Below are 22,559 nucleotides of genomic sequence, written 5' to 3'. Positions count from 1 at the left end.
GACCATCCTCGCCACAGTATGTAAACCGGCAAGAATCCTTACTGATCAAGGAAAGGAAGTAGTAAGCTGTGCTTGATTAGCTGACATAAAAAGTCCATGTAAGAACAGCCTTCAAGACATTTCCTTCCCTATATAGCATCCCACAGTCAATTCTCTTGGGGGTTTGATCCAGGTGCAATGCACGTTAAATGTGACTTGTTGACAGGTTTGATCTCTACAAGCCTGTCAAATGTATAAGTCATTGTTGGACTGTGCAGCTCCTGGAGATATTGAGCACATCTGTCCAGTGCAGAATCTTCTGTGAGGAGGAAGCTCTCTCATGCATGTACATGAACCAGCTCTGTAAAACCGATTGAGAGCGCTGATAGATTTGTTTCTAAAGTTTAACTCTTCATTTTCATGTGCATGATGGCTACCACAAGTATCTTGAGTCCCTTCAAAGCATAAGTTGTGTGCATCCTTTGAAATTATATCAGAATGCCAAGTAGGGTCAGCAGGAAACTCTGACCAAACAATGGCTGACAGTTTTAAAAAGCTTGTTGCCACTGCCACTTTTTCAGTTATGATCTTAACATTAACAGTATAATAACATCATCAAGTGTCACAGTTTTTAGTTACGTTCATGTGGTGCAAAATCTCAAGTTCTTAAGGAAGTTATTCGATAGTAGCTTGTTACCAGACAGTGGTTGTTTCCCTCGGTTGGAGAAACAGTCAATCAATCAGAGCTTTATAGGCGGGATTAAGAGTTGGGATGTCACCTTCCCAAAAGGCTAGTTAGCTACCTCGCATCATCCATCAAAAATAGCCACAGTAAAATGGCCACTTAAATTGACATCTTCGATTGATGTGAAAAACTGCTCTTCGCAACCGCTACCACAGCTTTCATGCCAGTGGAAAATTACACAGGCAGGATGGATATATTGCTCACTACTGATTAGTTAGAGCAAAACAAAACAAAAAATAAACCTTCTTCCCGAACATAATTTGTAAGAAGCACAAACATTATGTCAGGCTGAATGAATGAACTGGCAATTCAGTTTGATTATCAGGCTAATTCCTGTGTTGACCAGGGATTCTGCCCTGATTTGCCCCCTAGTGGATGTAAATTAAAAAGCAGACGAGTATGTGATCAATGTCTGCACACAGGCATTGATGAAAAGCAACTACAGTATATCATGACCCTAATGATGCTTTGTGTCCATATGTAAGTAAAATAAGCACCAACATTTCAATCGCAAAGTCACACGTTCTGTGGGCTCTCTCAGAGGGCGTTTTGGGGCAAATGAAGGAAATTGCTATTTGAATATTGAAGTAATGTGTGCCTTATCTGATTCTGCTACCGCTGCTCAGTTACAATCTCTATCCTGAGATCTGCTCCAGCAGCACATCTGCAAACAACTCTGGGTGTCTGCTTCACCTGAACACACTTCATATTTCCTGTATATTCCTGTAAGTTTCCTGTATGGGATGGAAATGGCTGGCTGAGTGCGAGTGTGTGTGTGTAAACTCAGCATGTTGATGAATCAGGGGAGTTACTGCATTAGTCAGCAGAAATATACTTTTATTGAATATACAGAGCAAAGTGTAAGAGGATGTACTGAACACACAACGTGAGGCTCCACTGCTAGCGTTTGCTTAAGAGAAAACTTAAAGTAGGTCAGTGGAAATTAGGGAAATGCAGTGCACCTGTGGCTCTATTTCCACATGTTGAGTAGATCAATGTGTAATTCGTTCCATCAATTATCCTCTACAGTGGCCTGGGCCGGGACAATGGGTGTTGCCTGGGTTGCTGAAGGTGACCATTCACAGAGGATGAGTAATTTTCAACACATCATCGAATGTAATTTCAGACATCACACCTGGGGTAACAGTTCAGCACACCATGTGTTATTTTCACAGCGAACATGTAATCATGTACTGCCTGTAACAGATGTGTTTGCGTCTATAGTTTTCTAATTTAAAGATGGCTGTCGAGGATGTGTTATTATAAATTAGACCCTGCTTTCTGTGAGTGTGTTTAGTATGTGTGTGCATTTACCATCACTAGAGGTGTTCCATGAGGTGGCAGCTAGCACACTGGGGTCTTGGGGAAACTCAGACCCTGTAAACAGAGAAAATGGAGCAGTCCATTAGCATGTTTCTGAATTTTGAATCATACAAAAATACAAATATAAAAAGGGAACGAGGTTCTATAATTAGTTCCATTTCGCTGGGTGGATCATGAACGTCTCAGTTAAAATTTATTGCAAAGTATTTAGAGTATGTGAGTGTCACTACAAACAGCAACAACACACAAAACCGCTCTGTCAGACCTTCTGGACCAATGGGATTGCCCAAAATTTAAGATAACAACAACAGCAAAGACGGGACGAAAGGAGTCAAATAACAAGATAGACAACCAAATGGAGGCTAATTCTGTTTTAAATGTATTAAATCAATCAAACAAACAGCTCAAATCTACAATTTCAAATGTTGCTGCCACTTTTCTATGTAAAATAAAATCACTGACATAAATACACAATGCTTAGATAGTTTTCCTGTCTTGAATGCTCACTGGTGATAGCACTGTACATTTGCTGGTGTAGATCAAAGCTTTAAATGTATAACAGGGAGCCTATCAGCGAGCCATGTGGACCTAATGCTGTGTTATTACCAGCTGACGACAGAACAGCCCTCTGCTTTTCATTACGGGAAGAGAAGAGACAGAAAATGGGCTTCAGTGTGCACCGCCACAGGTCACAAGGTGATTCCTGACAAATGAAAAAGCCTGTGCAGGACTTACAAGATGCAGGACTGACAAAGATGGAACCTGACACAGTTTTATCTTTAACTCATGCTCCGGGGTCAGCAGAACTGACAAACACTCAACACACATACATTATTACACGGTTACAATCAGCTTCAATGCTCAATTTAGCTCTGCCTTTCCAGACCTAATGTGTGTGTATCCTGGTGCAGGCTGGGATAGTTTAACTTGACGAATGAACAAATGGCTGCCTGCCAACTTCAGACATGCACCTTACATTCACAAACACATGCAAAAACGCAAGCATGTGTCCTCACACAACTGTACAAAAAAATATATCTGCAAACCCAACCTTCCCTATAAATGCTGTACTTGTATATGTTTCAATATCAAAGCTGTAAACAACTTAATTGAAACAGTTTACTTCCCCTACATTTGCAACTTTCTTGTTATGTGTGCGGCATCCATGGTGACAGTCTGAGAGTTCAAGGAAAGAAAGTCAAACAGGACCAGGCGCCTGACACAGGGTCATGCTAATTGGGTGATAATGTGTTGTTTCACACGTGCTGTGTCAGGATGGTAACGACTGTGTGGTGGTGCTTGTGAAATGAGCTGTGTTAATGAGAAGCACTCTGGGCCTCTGCACCTGTTAGTGAGGCAGTCTGGAGGCTTGGCAACAGGCTGGCAGCTTTATGAGTTAGATTCAAGACTCTGACAGCGATATAGCAACAAGAGTTGATGTAGAATAAAAATAGGAACAGTATGTGTTCATTATGTTACCTCTTTTCTAAACTGGTATTTATCGTTTATTCAAGCAATAACTAATAACATATCCTTGCTAGGCTGTTGCCCTTTGCTTTCACATGCTTCCAAGTTCACTATGGGGCCCAAAATTACTTGCTTGTCATTTTGCTCCTGAAGGCTCCTAACACAACAGTGTATTATAGCAAGTCTGGGCCCCAAGGTGAGTCTAAATTTACTTCGTGTTCTGGGTTGATAGAGTTAAAAAGGCCAGGGGCTCCATGGTTGACAAAGGACAGAGGAGAGAGGACGTTGCAGCTCACTAGCTTCACTAATAAACAGCTACTCAAGTGCAGCCTGGTGAGAGCTCAATAGAGGGGACTGGACATGGGAATAGAAGGGGAATGGGAAGGAGGAGGGAAGGAAAACAATATGGAGGAGGCAGGAGCTGTAGTGTTGGGTCTGTCCACTTATAGGAATATATATTTTTGACCTGGTTATCCTATAATTCAGGTACAAACAGTGGCGCATGAGATTTCAATTACATTGACTGTGCAGATAAGACAAATGTCCAACTAGTCAAAAGGGTTATTTACAACTTTTTCTTCTACTTCTCTTTATCTCCTCTCTATTTAGGTCACATCTGTGAGTTCTCTTTCATTGAGACAATCATCTGGAATATCTGGGATGAATTGCAGAGTAATTTTGAGATTAGCTTTCTAATGTTTCTCAGTAATTGAGGGAAACAATTGTATTAGGCTCATTTATTAATGAGGGCCTAAAAATAGGAACCGTCACAGTGCCTGTCAGTTTAAATCAGCAGTTCTTACAGTTGCGGTTCTGGTCCCTGATTGGATCATGAGACAGACTCTGATGGTTCCCCATTTGTTAACTGGAGCTGTGTATTATAAGGATCCTCTTCTGCCAGTATGAATCAAAGGATCAATAGCAGAAAAAGGAAGTTCCTTAAGTTTTAGCTGAAATACTCACACATACTCGAACAGCGTGTCTGACTTGTACCTATTTTTTGTTTCGGTATGAAGACTTGTTGGGCATGCCATCCTGCAGATGGAGGCACCAGATCAGAAATTGTTCATGTGGGTCCTTTTGGAAGGAAATGAAACCCAAACTAACAAATGCAGATGCACTTATGCATATATCATAAAGCAAGTAAGCAAGATATGCTGTTATTCAACTCTCTAAGAGACATTGTCATGATGATATAGCAACATATTTTAAATGATTTAAAATACATTAACTGTGTTTCCTCATATGTATGCAGGCTAACTGATTTTATCTAGAAGCTGATCTCAACAACCTGAGGTGCACTGACAATTTCACTGACTACTTGATGATGCATGACATAATATCAGCAAACATAAACAACAACCCCAGTGCATTATTTATAATTAGCGCTATCTTCTTAGTCTATTAGTACCAGGCTAGCTGGGACTTAAATTGTTAGTTTTTTGCTGCCAAAAGTATATACCACAGTCAAACTAAAGTTGAGCTTACATATAAATACCTTCCCCCTTTTTGTAATTAGCTGTCAATAACATTTCTGTCCCTTCATGCGTATGCGGTTCTACTGTACCTCCCGAAATCCCCATTTAATGAATTGTGTCACCGAATTGAATCAGTTTATCGTCAGTCCACGTCTGTTTCGTGCTGTCTCTCATGCCAAGAGCCAAACTGCCTTTTAGCTGGTTGTCTACCATTTCAAATCACTTCTATTTGAACAGCCACAAGTCAGCTTCCCATCTCTGATACCATCTCTGCCTATTGGTTTTTATTAGGATGACGATTATCTGAAGTGTTAAAAACCCTGATCTTAATTTCCCTTCCTTTAAGCAGCTTCAAAGAAAAGCAATATAACGTGGATCATACAGCCATGCACATATTTCCATAGCATGTCAGTAGTGGTATGTTAAACTTCAGAGGCCATTTTGGTATAGCAGTGAACACCCATCGAAAATCTGGATGTCTGACAACCTTTATTATAGTATCACTTTCCCCTCTTGGCTGATAATGGCATATTTCATGCAACTGAAAGTTTTGGAACTTCTTCTTTCATTTGACTGCCACTCATTTACCATCCTAGTGGCAAAATATACAGTAAATGGTTTACATGAAAGTGTCTTTGAGAAGTCCAGACACAGAAATATTCTATTAGAGCAGCCTCTGATCCCCATCCAGCTGTATTTGGCTTATGATGATAAAAATCACACAGGGACATGAGCTTAACCCCTATAAAGCTCTGAGAATCTGATGTGACTTTACTGTGACAGCGGCACATGGGAATTAGTGCAGAACTTCAAACTATATGGCATGGGAATGAGGGAAAGGAATGAAGTAAAGAAAAGCAAAGAAAAAAGTGAGAAAGAGGGAGTCTTAAAGGGTAAAGCTGAACCAGATCAGAAATGTTCAATTTGAGCGGTTATGCATAGCAACTAATATGCTGTTATATGGTCTGGGGGGCTGTGATTGGAGCCAGGGTGGTTGGTGTGGTGAGTGAGACTGATGTATGAGCTCTCCCGCTCTGTTATTAGGGCCTCTCCCAAGGTCCTCTTCCATCCCTATTAGCTGGAAAACTGACCTAACTCAGGGGTTATCTGGAAGTACAGCAAACCCACCGTTTTCACAATGCAGCTCTGTCACATTTATGTCTTAAAGAGGTGAAAGATCGATATGTGTAGATGAGGAAAATTCAGAAATGATGAACATTTCCTTCTCAAATCTGTCTCCATTGGAGCTTACTTTCTGACAACCAAGTTACAGCTCTTTTCCCCCACTAACCACTGTCTCAACTCACCCCTCTCATGCATGTTTACCTAAAGGAAGTGGTTAAAATTTTTATGTGAACATCTACTCCTTTCATATACCCAAATGTGCAGTTACAGACAATGAGAAGAATTAATCAAACAGCTAATGTCCCGGCGCTGCATCCAGAAACGGCCAAACTGCCATATAGGGCTCAAGATGACTTAATGAAATATTAGCACAATTAGGCTCAAGATTGGAAAACGAGTGGAAAGTTAGAGTCTTGGCGAAAGGACAAGGATTTGAGAGAATGCCAAAAGGAAGAGGAAAAAAAAGTGTGTCAGAGAGCGGGGGGAGAGGAAAAAAAAGTGGGATGACGGTAAAGAAGAGTAGAGGAATTAGAGATAAATGGAGAAAAGAAGACATGGAAAATGTGAAAGTACAGACAAAAAGACAGCAAGAGAGAAAAAGAAAAAGGGAAACTTCGTAATAAACCCAGAGTGACGGCAATCGTAAAATCGTCTTTTTAAGAAGTGGGCCTCTGTCCCACCGGGCAGAGTGCAGGTTTATGTTGGCTGGAGAGTTTATCCACTGTCATTGTGTAAGATATGAATAATCGTTAAACTGGTCATACATGGCACTGTCCAATGTAACATTTTTTTCCCCGTTGGCCCACTTGGCCAGCAGATCAGAGTTTTGCTGGCACCTTTTATATTTTCACTGGCCCGACAGCCCAAAAATGAAAATAACTTGTTTTTTTCCATAATTTTGGTGATTTATTCATTGTATACATAATACACACAACAGTGAAATTCCTCAGGGGAACAAAGTCAGAGGGGGCAAGAGACACAAGTGATCAAATGATCCGGGTTGTAAACAAGCCAGTGCTCTATTTACAGTTCAGCCAGATTATCTAGAAACCTTTATTTGAAGGTAAAACCAAAAGTATGTGCACCTGAAGTTTGAGTAGTAATCTCTAATTGTACAGAACATGGTATGCATTCACAACTACTGCATGTACAAAAGATTAAAGTTGGACCACGAAGTTGCATGCATAGGAAACCGTACACTGGTTTACAATACTTTTACTTCTTTGTTTTCTCTTTGTTTTGGCTCACCCGAAAATTGCCCAACTGACTGTTAATATTTCATGCTCCATCTGACTTCTGACATTTTACCATGTTACCCTTTAAAGAGAGACAGAGGAGAGAAGACAGAAAAGTTAGAAAACTAAAACCTAAAAAGGATAATGATATATACCCCTGCCATGTGTGTGTGTGTGTGTGTGTGTGTGTGTGTGTGTGCTTGTATAACTGCACCTGCATATGTGTGTGCAGGTGTTTGTTCTCAGGCTCAACTGGAGCGTACAGAGGAATAAAAGCAGGCCCAGTTCAGGGGCTGACTGTTCACCTGAGGACATCATGGACCAAAGAACACAGGAACTGCTAACTTACACACACACAGCCCACATTGCCTCAGAAAGTTCTGCTGTGTAACCTTATAAGACCACAGAAGGGGGAGAGAGACAGAAAGAGAGAGAGAGAGAGAGAGAGAGAGAGAGAGAGAGAGAAGCGGGAGGGCTGAGGGGGAGAGAGATGTGAGCAGGGTGGATGACAGGAGGGTGCGTGACAAGGCTCTTTTTGGATCAGAACAATAGACAACAAGAGAAAGAAAGGGCTCAAGTTGCAAGACATTTGTGCTAACATGAAAAAGTACAGCTGAAAAAAAAGAAAAAAACTATTACTTCCCCTCCTAAAAATCACAAAAACCTGAGCAGGGAGGATGTTTTATGCAACGTATACCACACATTGTGGAAAGGTGTGTTGTATTTGGAATTATAGTTTGGTTTGAGCTAAATTCTCCATAAATTTTATTAGAAACTTCAGCTATTTCTTTGTGTTAAACATGCTAAAAATACCAGTTTTTTTTAAAAGTCTTCTTTTTTAAATATTAAGGATCATGATGACTGGTATGTACTTTCTGGAGGCACAGACTGATATTACCCACTTATTTCAGTGACATTTTGTGGGAATAAGACCAATTCAAGTAAAAGAGACTTCTCCAGTCTCAGCTTTGTAAATACAGCAGGGTCCAACAGTCTGAGTCCACTTTACCAATCACTTGAATAGGAAAGTGGTCTCAGACTTTTGGACCCTACTGTATTTATCTTTAAAATAGCTTTGTAAGTACCAAACAGTGATCGGTATTTACATAGCTGTATCGCTGACCTACTGAACATCAAATCTGGACTCCAAACTACCTCGGAGGGTTTTTTCTGCTGCAGAGTGACTTCCGAGGAAACTTGAGCACACCCAGAATAAGCTAAAGCTGACACAGACCAACGAGATGATTACTTTAAACAGCAGCTTGTCACGTCACCGAAAATTATCTCACAGCAACAGGCTCACACTGACAACTGTCACTACCCAGCATTCCTAAGTCCATGTTGGGGAGCATGGCTGAGTGGACAGTGGAGTAGTGTAGTGGGCAAGAGGGTCACCACTGAGCTGGGAGACCAGCCAGATCTCTGCTAAAGGGATTTTAATGAATCAACACCAGAGACCAGGATGCTGGTCTGTAGCAAATTCTGACCTCTGACCTCTCTGGAGATCATAAGCAAGCGAAAAAAAAAAACCCTGCATCTATAGGGATTTTCCTGTCATAATTCTGATCTAGGCCAGTAGTTTAGTAGTCTCCACTACTAGTCTGCCTAACAACACACGCTCACACAGGGGGAGGGGGCTCCCACGACTGTATTTGCACTGAAACCCTATAGTGGCTTCTCTCCCACAAGGCCAAATTGGGTGGCGTACCAATACCATGTCAAGTTCTGGTGATTGGACTGGCATCAAGTGTGACCCTTGATGGCATTGTTCATTTAACCTTTATATATGTAAGATCTAAATTAGCCAACACAAGGGATGGGAATTGCATCATGATGACACTGTCATATTATCACTTAAAAAGATTTTGTTGTTTAATGATTCCAAGCAAATTGCAATTAAAAAAATAATTATTAAAATTTGTTGTTGAAGTTCTTTTACTGTATTATTTGATAACAGTTTTGTCTGATGTAATACATAAGAGTGGAACACACAGAGCTTCCAGTCTGCTACGCTCCTTGCGTGTCTTCAAAATATGGGAGGAAACCTGAGAGTGCCAAGGATACCCACGCAAACACACGGCATGTAAACGTCACACAGAAAGGGCTGCAGCCTGGGAATCAACTTATGTTTGTCTGAATTTATGTACAATGGCAAAAGGCAATTTCACCCATTTCCATTGTACTGAAAAATTGGCTATGTCTGATGAATGAATTAAGCTACAGTTCATCTAACACATTTGTCTGTTTCATCATGACAGGAACTTTGCTCTCAGAGTAACTCCATGCTGTGCTGATGGCTTTCCAGAAGCCCAGCCTTGCCCTGTTTGGCCCTAAAAGGCCTCTATTTGGCCTCAAAGGCTTAACAGGATAATGCACAAGCCCCTGCTGTCTCTGTGAGGATCTGCAATGGAAACCACGCTGATGTAAAAGGCCTGGTTAGCCCATTTTGGGTGAGGCTCCCCTAGGCTCCGATTACCAGCGGCGTAAGCAGACTAGTGAGGAATGTGCACAAGCATGTTACCACCTACTGTGTAGCTCATCTGTTTCCACCTGACAGGTCCAGTACAAGTGTGTGTGTGCTCAACTTTCTGGAAAACCTGATCACTTCCAAGCAGATAGACTGAGACCTTGACGTAATCTGCAGAGGTAGCCGTCTGTCTGTGGAATGTGAATAGAGTCATCACACCTGCGTGTTAGTGTGTCACTTTATTGCAGAGGATGTGCAACTCAGTGCTTTGTGCAGAAAGAACATAGTATTTCATGATGTGAATATGGTGCACATTAACGTGGTGTCCATGTTGAGGTCTCTGTGTGTCACGGGTCAGGTGTGGAATGTGAGATTTAAGACCTAAAGTCAAAGTCAGTCAGGCTGTCTGTGCGGGGGACATGAATATAGTCATCTCTCTTGGCTTTTCGTACGTGGCTTTTCTCTAAATAGTGTATCATGTGTGCTAACAGTGCGCATGGTGTGACAACAAGATACTTGCCATGTTGCATGCCTGCCTGTGCATGTGTGTTGAACAAAAACCTGTGTGTGTGAGTGTGTGTGTGGGGTCCAGGTATTCCTCATGTTGTGGGGATGTAAATCTGTTGACACAGTCATTTTGTGGGGGAGGCATCCCTTATGGAGTCCCCTTAACGTAAATCATTCATTTTAGGGTGAAGTTAAGGTTAGTTTAGGGTTATTTTAAGGTAGGGTAAGGGTTGGGGTTAGACAAGTAGTGGTAATGGTTAAAGTTAGGATAAGTGTCAAGGAAATTAATGTAAGTCACTTTACTGACAGAAACATGACTGTGTGTGTGTGTGTGTGTGTGTGTGTGTGTGTGTGTGTGTGTGTGTGTGTGTGTGTCTACCCAGGTGCAGTCAGGGACACGTACACATTCTATAAGCTCACGGACGGCATTCCCAGATTCCTCCAGGATGACAAATTCAAAAGGAGAGGCCCCTAGCAGATGGAATCTGGGAACGCCGGGATAATGCTGCCGGATTTCAAAACGTGACTCGGATTTAGACATCATGTGACTACATTTGAGCCGGGCGTCATTCCAAAACCATTCTTTACGTCTGTCAGTATTTCCTCACTCACCAGACTGAATCTCTCCTTGTCTGCGGGACATATAATGACTGAAAAATGTTGGCAGGCTGACTTAAATCAATGAGAGTATTTAGCCGAGATGCTGCTGATGAAACGCAGAGCGTGACCGTTTCAAGCTAAGGATGTTATACATGACACATCAAGCGCAGTGATGGTGTAATTTGGGGAACATTAGCATTATTATCCACGTTACTGCGGGTCTGTCTTCCATCAGGCTGCCGGCCATGCTTGCTTTGATTCTTATGAATGAATATGAATGATATACTGTGCATACACATCCAATAATGCAGTGTGGTAAACATCTGTGTATTTCTCTGTTTGTATTTCTAAATACAATTAAGATAAATGCTTTTTTTCAGTCATATAAATAAATGTTCATGGTCTTTTTTGCTTTTTAAGCTCTACATGTTTTCCTCCACGTACTCCTTTCATTTAACCACTGTGATCAGCAAGTTTTCTCTTTACTACCACTGTGCTAAATTGAACTGATTTACCTGATGTGTGACAAGGGCCACTGATTGTTGGCTTCTGGCTGCACAGATAAATTGTGTTGAATGATTCTGGGATGCTTCTGGGAAACTGGGTGTGAGACATCATGTCTCCATCAACTCATAAGACTTAGTCAGCTCTCAGCGGCTGACGCTAGGATAGACTCAGCCACAAGAAATCTGACTCGAAGCCAAAGTGAAAGTTAGAGTGGGAAAGAGGAAGAAACCGAGATAGAGACAAACACAGAACAAGCAGTGGGAGAAAAGACAGACAGGCAGATATACTGGAGAGACAAAGACAGAGGAGATGAAAGTGAGAAAGAAACGCCATGCTTGCAAGAGATATTCATTCCAGTAAAAACGTCCTGTGTTATTCTTAATCTTTGGTTTTCCAGCTCTATATTGGGCTGCCAACAGTGAGAGTCCGAAGCAAACACTGAACCTCTGAGCCTTTCCAGCACGCTTCCCTGTCAATCACACCAATGCTCTCCGGGAACCTCTCCTCGTCCCAGGTTAAGAAAATAAGCACCAGCATTCCTCGGCTTGTTTAGAGGGAAAAGGTAGCCGGCTAATGAGGAAGACAGGAGGATGGAAGAGAGAAAAGGACAGGATGAAAGAGATGAGTGGTGGGAAGGAGAAGTGAGCGCTTAGTCCCCAAAGGGAGAGCTGAAAACAAGCCATTGAGACAAACCCACATTGTCGACGTCCAAAACACTTTCCGCTACTGCAGAAAAAATTATCTAGAGCCAGGGAATTGGACTGGAGCATTTCCACATCCCATACCACAAAAATAGATTTCACATATATTTCAAAATGCGCTGAGAGATACAGTATATTTTAAAATATACAAATGTTGGCCAAGACAGTAAATGCATTTGACATGTTGATGGTATTCATTCAAGATATATGATGTGTGTGTTCAAGTTTCATGCTGTACTGGTAGATAGCCAATTATTATAAATACACAAATGTTTTCTGTGTGGAAAAGAAACTTTATATTTGACAACGTCATTTTTCATTTATCCACTTTTCTATGTTATTCTGTGTAGTGATGAATCTGTAACATGAGAGATCTCACCTACTATACTATGATCTGTGGCATGTCAATCGTTTTTGTAAATATGAATATAAATATAAGAGTGAAGACAACGAGGGACTCAATCATTCAAAAACACTGTCATCAATTTGCTGGAGACTCAAAATAATGGGGAGGAAAAAAAGGGATGGTAGGATTTTAAATCTACGATTAGTCGGCAATGTAGATTTGTAGCCCAGAATGACTCACTCACCATTACATGTGGAAAACACAAAACACACATCTCATTCAGAGAATGAGACTATGAAAATATAATACTGTGTTACAGACTCAGCCGTGTCCATTTCATGCCATTAAATTCAAAATAGAGTGTCACATAATCAGCTGTTGACAGATGAGACTAAACTGGCCCACCATTGCAATTTGAAGAAGTTAACTACATGTGTTACACTGTATATCAAATGTATAAAATTGTATTCAAAAAGTGATGCAATCAAGTAAAAATAATGCAGGTCTATTAAAATACAAAAAAACAAGCAATTACGTGTAGTTCAAATTTTATGGCATTTTTATGGTGCTCCTATAAAAAGATGTTCTGCAAGACTAGTAGTCGATCTTTACTCTTTTTAAAAATAACTAGTTTATTAGAATTACGGTTATAGTGTTGCTGCAATACCAGAATTTTGACTTTCACAATATTGAGTTTATCACTTTCTGTGTAAATTCATAACTACTAAAGTAATCAGGAAAACAAGGAAAACAAATCGCTGCTTGTACTTTTAAATAAATCTGTGGCATGTCTGACAAAGGGGTTTTGATTTGTTGGTTGGGTTTCCATTTTTGTTGGCTCAGAAAACAAAGTAGTTTCATATCAACACTCACTTTGACAAAAAAAAAGTTGAAGTGAGCTGGCATCCTCTGGGCAGTTTGGCACCGCTGACATGTTGTCAGCTCTAAAAGACTGCTCGGTCTGTTCCAATCTCCTTTTCAGTCCATACTGCATGTATACGCCCTCTAGAGGTAAAATTGTAATCCCTTTTTAGCTTGCAGAAAAATCTTAAAAATGTTCGATTCAGCTTTTTTTAAGACAGCACGCTGAACTCATCAATTATAAATACGGTAAGTAAGATACAAAAAGGAAAAAAGAAGAAGTGCTTTTTACACATGTGGGGGAGGGTTCAGGTGATTCAGGCGCTCATAAAGCTCCCCTAATGGAGAGGATTTGTCAAAAAGGATTCTCTTTTAATGAAACGTTCCCTTCCGTAATAAGTGAAGAACCAGATGTACCAAAAGTGTGTGTTTATGTGTGTACACACTGTGTGCGTGTTTTGGAGACAGACTCCCTGGTTTCCGATTCCCCTTTGACCCATCTCTAATATCAGAGGGAGGGACACCTGCTCCACATCTGCCTCAGTTTGGAAAAAAAAAAAAAAAAAGAGGGCAACCAAATGTGAAAGAAGAACAAAAGAGGAAAAATAAAACGGACAAAATGTCAAGCGGATGTAAGTGATGAAAACTGTGGAGATGATATAATGTAAACTTGACGTTGTGGGAAACTCACTGCGTGGAAACACAAGCTGAAAAAGATTCCTAAATGGTATGTTGGGAATCATCAGTGTGTGCAGAGAAGAATAACAAAGCGCAAAGAAAAATTCTGAAAACTATCAAAGGGAGGCAGGCAGGGTTTGTAAGAGTACACAGTGATGACAAGACGGAGGGAAGAACGATGGAAAACCCAGCATGGAAAAAAAACACCAGGCACCGCTACGAAGAGCTGCATGCCAATCTAAAGGATACAATAACGTTCAAAGTCCTAAGATATACTTGAATGTGGTTTCTCATTTATGTAATAAGTGGGAAGCAATTGATTTAACTCACCCAACCCTCTAAAAATAGATAAAAGTTCATTTTAATGTCCCAATAACAGTCAAATTATGTTAATTATTTATTAGTAGTTAGGTAGCTGCAGTTGTTCTACTAAAGCCCATAGTGGAAATATCTTTTACTGTAGATATACAATAAAATATTTTAAATTTTATGCTGGCTGCTTTGAAATGTTACCCAGTAAGATTGTAAAGTAAAACCTTTGCACATTTTTTTTTTATTTTTGACTAACATCAAAGTGTCATCTTTTTATGGAGATGATTTATGATACACGAAGCTTCACAGACACAGTTCAAAACAAACAAGTAGCTGCTGGGTGGAACATCATGCCTGATCTCGCTTTATTTGACGCAGTTTTCCATTGGCTGCAACCGGGTGCTGATTATGAAAACACTTCCATCCAGAGTTGTCTTTATGAATTGAACATTGAGAACTTGGAAGAGGGAGTGGGGCGGGGCTGGGGGGCTGGGGGGGGGGGGGGATCGCTGAGGGATTTAGAAAGCCTGGATTTTATTAGAGCGGGCAAACTACAGAAAAGAGTGGCAGAGAGAGACACAAAATCTTCCACAGGAGACAAAGACGATCACAGTTCTTCTCACATTTCCAAAGCTTGTTGTAATTTCCATCTCATTTCACCAGATGACTGGTGCGGGGGCTGACTAAGCACACCTTGTAAAGCATCCCAGCTTGCTTCTCCAAACACAGTCTCACCTCACCTCCCATAAACCCCCGCTCTCTCAAACACACACTTCATAACTGATCCACCTCCACCCCAGACGATGGAAAGGAGGATAGGCAGATGGCAGAGAAGAAAGAGGTGTTAAAGGAGGAATACAGGCACAAAGATCTCTATTGTATTACCTCATTTCCTGTCCAGAATCTTCCAGGTTGCAGAGATGAAATCTGTTAGATCCCTCTGAGTGCAGGATCCCACCGCCTGCTACGTACCATGTTATTACTTCTCATCACTGTGCCAGACCTTTGAACCCTAGACTTTCTAGACTACATTCACTTCATTTTTGGATGAATACGTTTTGAGTTTTGGCATTGCCTTAATGCTTTGGGTGATGCAGTAAGTGAGTTAGATGTGGGCTTCACCTGAAACAAATGTTTTACTGCCTTAATCTGTTTACTTTGTGGCAAATCCGCGCCGTCGAAAGTCAAGCTGCATTAGCTGCTAACGGTTTGAGTTTTGGGCATGTTTATGTCTTTATTTAAGTGGAGAGAAGATACGAAATGAGGGAGAGATGCAATAAAAGTCGCCCGGCCGGAGTCCAACTGGGAACATTGTGGTTCATGGTTGGCGTCTTGACCCCTAAGCTATGGAGGCAATCAAGTCAACTTTATTTATATAGCTCAATATCACAAATTTGTTTCAGGGAGCTTTACAGTCTGTACAGCATACATCATCCTCTATCCTTAGACTCTCGATTTCAATAAGGAAATAACTCCCAAAGAAACTTTTAACAGGGGAAAAAAATAGTTTGTATCATAACCACAAATGTATAGTGGATGTACAGAAAATACATCAACTGGGTTACTTTTGATACTAAAAAAAGTTTGATCTGAAGTTATAAGGAGCATCTTTTTATATAGTTTTTAAATAGATTTATGGAAAATTATCCTCAACAAAGATGGTAGACAATGTTTTTATTAACTTATTTAATCCTTTACATTAACAGGTAGTCTCACTGAGATCACAATCTCCTTGTCAAGAAAGACCTGTCTACAAGGATAAACATATGCAGCATATACAGTTAACCCACGGTGATTTTTGATGGAAAAGGCAGGGCATCAGTGTAAAAAGCAAGAAATATATGTAATCCCGGTGCTTTGAGACAGTATTATTTGATCTCTGGCTCTCTGTCACTCCAGAGCATGCTGTAGATAAAGTGGGATGACAGGTATGACTGATATACCTGCAACAGTTTCCCGCTGATAAGATGACATGAACTAGTTGGCAGCTAAAAGATCACCGACTGATCGGCGAGTTTTCTAGTCCTCATATTTACTGTCGGTTTTTTTTATGAGACTGCTGTGTACGGAATTTAAAAAAGAAAGGGTGGGGCGACAAAATGTGTGCAATATAGGCCTTCAAATGTGGTGAGCTGTGTGAAGCCTCTTGTCATGAGCGAGCCTGTGAGTGTGTGTGAGAGAGTCCAGTGTGCAGTGTCTATGTACGTGTTACAATTGGCAGCAGGTTGGGGTATTCTGGCCTCCATTAGGCGTCTCTTTCCAGTCCACCAGTCGCTGAAAGAAGCAGTGAATTACGCTGCCATCTCGGCGGTGTAATTGGGGACACATGCAGCCTTAAAAGCCCTCCCTCCCTCCTTCTCTCCCCCTCCCTCCATCTTTAGGTCAAAGCAGCAGTAAGATCAAATGCTCTCCTCGGCGGAGCATTTCTCAATAAAACAACAAGCGGGCAGGGGAGACGTGGGGAAGAGAGACAAGGAGTGAGTAAAAGGAGAAAGAAAGGAAATCAAAAGAGATGGGGCAAGACAGGCAGACAGCAGAAAAGGAGACAGAGGTGGAGACAGTGAGAGAGCATATGGAACATGTTTACAGTAATATCGCTGGGCCCTGATGTTATCGTGGCGCTTCATTTGGTGGATCAGAACTCCTCATCAAATTGCACTATCATCTGTCCTTTTCTCTTCCCCGCCGTGTCACTTTTCCTCTCCCACCCTTACATAGTTTTACTCCATTACCTTTTGCAGGAATCCCCACTTTTTCAAGTCTATCCCACCAGCTTATACTGTATACAGTGTCTCTCTTCTCTATACACATTACGCAGCGTCCTGGGTTCTTTTCAAAGCAATAAAGCCATGATGGGCTCAGGGCTGGTTCATACTAACATAAACAATCCTCCCTCCTCAAAAGGCAGAGAGGAACAGAGATTGAGAAATGGGCTGCTAGGCTACTGAAACACTCATTCGAGATCTGCAGGGACAAATGTGGGCACGGAAATAGTCTGGATGAAAGCGATTGCAAAGCTTGTGAGAGCACAAAACAATTTGTCATGAGTAAGGACAAAGTTGAAGAATTCTTTTCCCGGTTCTATCCAAGTCTTTGATGATACAGTCGGAGTCTGATGACGCACATAGTCCTGCGCTGTCAGAATGATTTCACAGGTTTCTTTTTGCCGTTTTATAAAAAGGCATGAAACTGTTGTCTTAGTAGGAGGAAACCATTTAGGGGATCAACTGAACCCGTGTCTTGGATAGTAGGTTGATAGATAGTGAAATTGAGCCAGTGAGCAAGTGAAAAAGACATAGGAACAAAGACAGAGTAAGAAGAGCATGGGAGACCACTAAACTCCCTATGAGGAAATGTAGAGATATACTATTAATTCTCAGTTTCATGTCTGAGTGTCTGTGAATGTTCCCTGCTTGTCAGTGTGTGTATTGTATAGCTCCAGGCTGCCGACAGACAGCACAGACACTGGAGTGTGTCAGACTCCACATCTGGTGGATGGGCTCTGTTAGCTCCGTCTGTCTGCCTATTATTATGTACTATGAAGCCTTTGAACTGCGTAGCCACTGCTGACAATCACCAGACTCCAACAGACTGGGTCAGTCCCTGATTTTAAAAAAGGAGACAATGCAGTTATTTCCCACTAAGTGTTTTTTGTGCTGTAAAGAGACAGTACAGCTTGTTCATTTTTCCTCAAACTCAGAAAATGTGACAGGTAGGTGGAGGGAGAGGAGGAGAAGTGAAGCAATGGGGAAAAAAAGGGAATGAGCGAATCAGGAAAAATATCTCAGTTTAAAAAATGATCCTGATGTTACAGATGGAGGTGGTGGAGAGAGAAAAAAGGAGGAGGTGTGTGTATACTAGCCCCCGCATGTGTGTGCTGTCCTTTTTTTTTAAACAGAGTGAAGTGAATTTCAAAGGAAAGGAGAAAGTCATAATGTTGCTTCACAAAGATCTGCAGACCAGCTGGACCTAACAACTATTTCTTAATGTGCACCTGTCATCACTTTGTATGGAATGGCCTTGAAATATTGATGAAGTGTCTCAACACATTTTGATACACACAAGGCCTTCATACAGTAAGTCTTTTATAATGGGAGACTAAATGTGGTAATACTGGGTGGGTAAAAGACCATCCATTTCTCACTGGCTGCCAGCATGACAAGTTTTGGAGGCGTTCAACTCTTCCTGCTGTTTCTATGAGTCAGTCCAGCTTTTTTATGCCAGTGACAGTTGAGAAAAAGATTTACTTGAAATTTAAGGCCCAACACTAACATTTCAAAGACATGCTTTTGGTACTGACAAAAAAAATTAAGAGGTTAAGTATAAGACATGAAGTTTGAAACCACACAGAGATCTACTAAAATGAGAATTTTAAAGTGCGCTGCCCTTTATGTGCAGCCAATTTCAAAGGTCGAAAATCTATTCGTTTATTTCAATTTCAAATCCAGCTCTGACAATGAAGTTTAAATGTTAGCATGATTATATTTTTAGGATACATTCAGTGATATCTCTTTGAAGCTTCATGCTATATATGAACTTCTCAGTGTCTCCAGTCTGACTTTATCAGGGTCAAGGTTTGTGGTGACTCCTTTCTTGATGAGCTGAGCATACAAAGCTAAGTAGAGAAACGACTGGAGACTCAGACTACTGATGACATTTACAGCCCTGCTCAGCCTGTTTGTGAGACCAGGGTTTCCGCCAGTGTATTGCAAGCCCGGTGTACCAGATGTGCTTGGCCTGCCAGATCTGCTCGGGGTCCTGCATTTACAGATGACATCGCACATTATGACTGGCTGTATGTCGGAAAGTGTATGGATGCCGTGTGTTTCCACCGCAGACGGCCGCAGACTTACCGTTTAAATTAGCAAATTTTTATGGTGTGACTGAAACCTCAGTTGTGTCTCCAGCATTCAAATTTCATACCAACTTTCTCTTAACGCAATATCCTAATTAAGAGTCTCTCCTAGAACCATATATTCATCCCAAACCGTCACGGTATGGACATTATGGTTTGGTGCATGCAGTCGTACAAAGAATACGCTCTGTGACCCAAACAATTACTGTCAAGATAGTTTCAAAATACACTTACTCTGATGTGCGGAACAATAATTCTATAGTTCCACCCGCAACATTTTGGCAGCGCGTCACTTAGCTGTAGCATGGATGTATGCTAGAACCCAAAAAATATATATATACTCTATAGCAAGACACACACTAACTCCAAACAAACAAACAGAACTTGTGACATTTTGTAGAGGACAATATTCTTTTATATTATTCTTAGATTAGCTACCTAGTTAACGTTAGCTTATGTTAGCTAACAAATGAAGACCACAAGGAAGTAGGTCATCATTAGTCTGCAGGACACCTGAGCCACCCAAACAGATCCAACACCAGTGGCCTGCCAGGCCTAAAGCATTGGGGGATTTTTTAAAAACGTATTTTTAAGATGTTTTCTAAACTAAAATGTGTTATACAAGTAGTGTGGTTCCTTTAAGGAATAACTCAGCATGTAGGTTGTGTGTGCAGTGAGTGTGCAGTTGAGAGAGAGTGAGAGAGAGAGTGAGTGTGTATGTACAGTATGTACCATTGACTGTATATAATATGGATCTCCACTTCTTACCGCCATGCAAAAGTGAAGCCAAAATATCTCCTTTACAAGAGCCGCCATCTTGCTTGTGTGACGTCATTTGGAGCCAAAGTCTGTGCAGTAGAGTTGGGCGGTGGGATAATGGCCTGCGGGACACGCCCTCTCAGCTGTCCCACAGAGAGTGCCTGTCGCAGCTGTCAATCATGACTTCGCACCCCTTTTTTATATCATCAAATAACTAATTAAAAGCAAACTTATCAGAAGAATGAGCACTTGGGCATACATCAGTGTGATAAGAACTACCTGAAATGACAGAAACCATCTCTGGAAAAACATTTTTTTGACATGAACTTCAATATTTTTGTTTGGCTCATGTCCCATTTGCTAACATGGACTGCAGCCAGCCACCAGGGGGTGATCGACATGTTTTGGCTTCACTTTTGGGGAGCCATCATGACATCTGTATTTATATACAGTCAATGGTATGTACCCTTAAACGATGAAGCACGTGAAATCAGTGAGATAAGGACAAGGAGTGAAGTCAGTAAACATCCAATTTTCTGCACAGGAGACTGAATAAAGCCATATTTGCAAAGTAGGCTGTGGAATAAACTAGTAGATCACAGTATCACTTCCACATGTGAAGGGATGAAGTCGAATGGAATTAAAGTGAAATCTGAAAACAGTTTACTTGTCAAATTTCACCAGCCAACAGCTCCAGCTGCAATTTTACACAGATAGTTAGAGGGTAGCGTGTGCAAGTGTGTGTTTGTTTGTGTATTTTTTTTTGGGATGGGGGGGGGGGGGGGGGGCGATAATAAAGCACACAACAAACCAACCAGGTCTAAGAAACCATATAATGCAGTGAAATGACTGTGAAACAAGCAAAGACATACACACACACACACACAAGCCCCGTCACACAAATGTCTTTATGTAACAGAACCTTTATTCCTCCACTTGCACCACACACAATCTGTGAGTGCCCCCCTCCCTCCCACTCACACACACACATTACACTGTACTGTCAGCCCCCTGAGTTAAATCACTTGCAGGCTCGGAGTTTTCCTGCTCTCCAAATGCCTTATTACTCCTCCTTTGTTTGACTGGAACGTGATTTGAGCTCAGGCCCTTTTACATTCTTTCATTACTCTCCAGTCAACACACAGGCACGCCAGAGGGACTCTATGATCCACACTTCACTTGCTTTGATTGTTTTTGGTAGAAATTGCTATTCTGGCTGGCACTCTGCTATTGGTGCAGCACGCCTGGGGTCTGGTTAAGTGGGATGATCTGTTCCAAAGTATATCACTGTTGCCCGATGGAAACCTACACATGTTTTTGTGATTTTTATATTTTAATTTAAATGGAAGGATTACATGCTTTTCTAAAGGTTATAAAATCTCCAACCCTCGGGCTTATTAACATAAAGTCCTGCTTTTCTTTCAAGGCTGTTCCTGAAAAGCTGATATTCTGTAGATGAATGTAATCTCTGTGCTTTAGTGTCTATTTAACTATTTGAACATTTGAAGGATTTAATGGTCACAAGCCTGATTTTTTTGCAAGTATTTATAAAAGGTCATCAGTTTTTGATCTGATTTGGCATAGAACAGAGAGAAAAGTGTGAGTTGTGTCACTATAGTAATGTATTGTGTATGTCTAACAATAGCATTCAACTCCTCATTTGGTTGGTTGGGCCCCATGTGGACCCTGCAAGAACCCTTGAGCTGTCCAGCTGGACTGAGAATCCAATATTGGTCAAGGTCACTGCAAGGACAAACTATTAAATCCCTTGGTGCTCTGTTTTTGCTTTCAGCACAGATGACAAAACAGCAGACATAACGGTTGCCTATCAAGGCATAAGAGCAGCGACTGTACCATCCATGACTATCTGACCTTTCATTAGAAGCAGAGTGACAGTGAGGCAAGACAGCTGGGCAGAGAGGAGAAAATGAGCAGTCACTCAGATTATGAATAGAGCTTTGTATCATCTCCTCTGTGCAGGAGAGGAGAGGAGAGGAGAGGAGAGGAGAGGAGAGGAGAGGCGAGGAGAGCAGACTAACAGGGGGAAGGAGTGACCTGGATGGTGTTAGCAGATAGGAGGAGGGTTCTCCAGAGTCCTATTTAACCAGTTAGGATCTGAGGGATCCTCAATGCTGTAAATCCACTGGAATTCAGAGTGTGCCCGCTGCCTAGAAAACAAAGTGTGTGTTTTCCTTTGGCCCTGTCGTTTAATCACTTGCACATGAGGGGGAGGAACAACAAAGCTGGAACAGCAGAGACTAAAAGAGAGGGAAGAAGGGAAGCACGGGGATGAGAGCAGGAGACCACTCGGGGGCCAAAGCCTTTGATGCCCTTTCTGTCTTTGAAGCTTTCCAACAGTTGGGGAGGACAGAGAAGACAACCAAGCAGCCGCACAGCAAGAAAAGACAACATAAAGAACCAAAGACAGACAGTATTTGGCATAGAGACAATAAGAAAAAAACATGATAAATTGGGGAAAATAGAAGGTGAGATCAGCTTTATCAACACATACATATGTGGTGACTGAACTTAGAAGATGTTCTGAGAACTTTTAAGATAAAGTATCCCTCCGGGCCACAGGTGAGATCACATGAACTCCACCTTGATCATGAAA

The 22,559-nt window shown here is 41.4% G+C and overlaps 1 protein-coding gene across 3 annotated transcripts in view; it reads right to left on the bottom strand.

Moving 5' to 3' along the window:
- Positions 1-22,559, bottom strand: part of ror1 (receptor tyrosine kinase-like orphan receptor 1) — a 136,805-nt gene that overhangs the window by 42,284 nt on the left and 71,962 nt on the right. For 2 of the 3 annotated variants that reach the window (XM_067596428.1, XM_067596429.1), the window contains exon 2: positions 2,039-2,101. The exons of the other annotated variant lie outside the window; for it this stretch is intronic. In XM_067596428.1, coding sequence (XP_067452529.1) covers positions 2,039-2,101 — 63 coding nt within the window. The remainder of the gene's footprint in view (positions 1-2,038; positions 2,102-22,559) is intronic. 3 annotated transcript variants of the gene reach the window in all.

Source organism: Thunnus thynnus, chromosome 8 (assembly GCF_963924715.1).
Source record: "Thunnus thynnus chromosome 8, fThuThy2.1, whole genome shotgun sequence".
Classification (NCBI taxonomy): Eukaryota; Metazoa; Chordata; class Actinopteri; order Scombriformes; family Scombridae; genus Thunnus; species Thunnus thynnus.
Note: the sequence above shows the minus strand (reverse complement) of the source record. Positions and strands in the feature narration are given on the sequence as shown.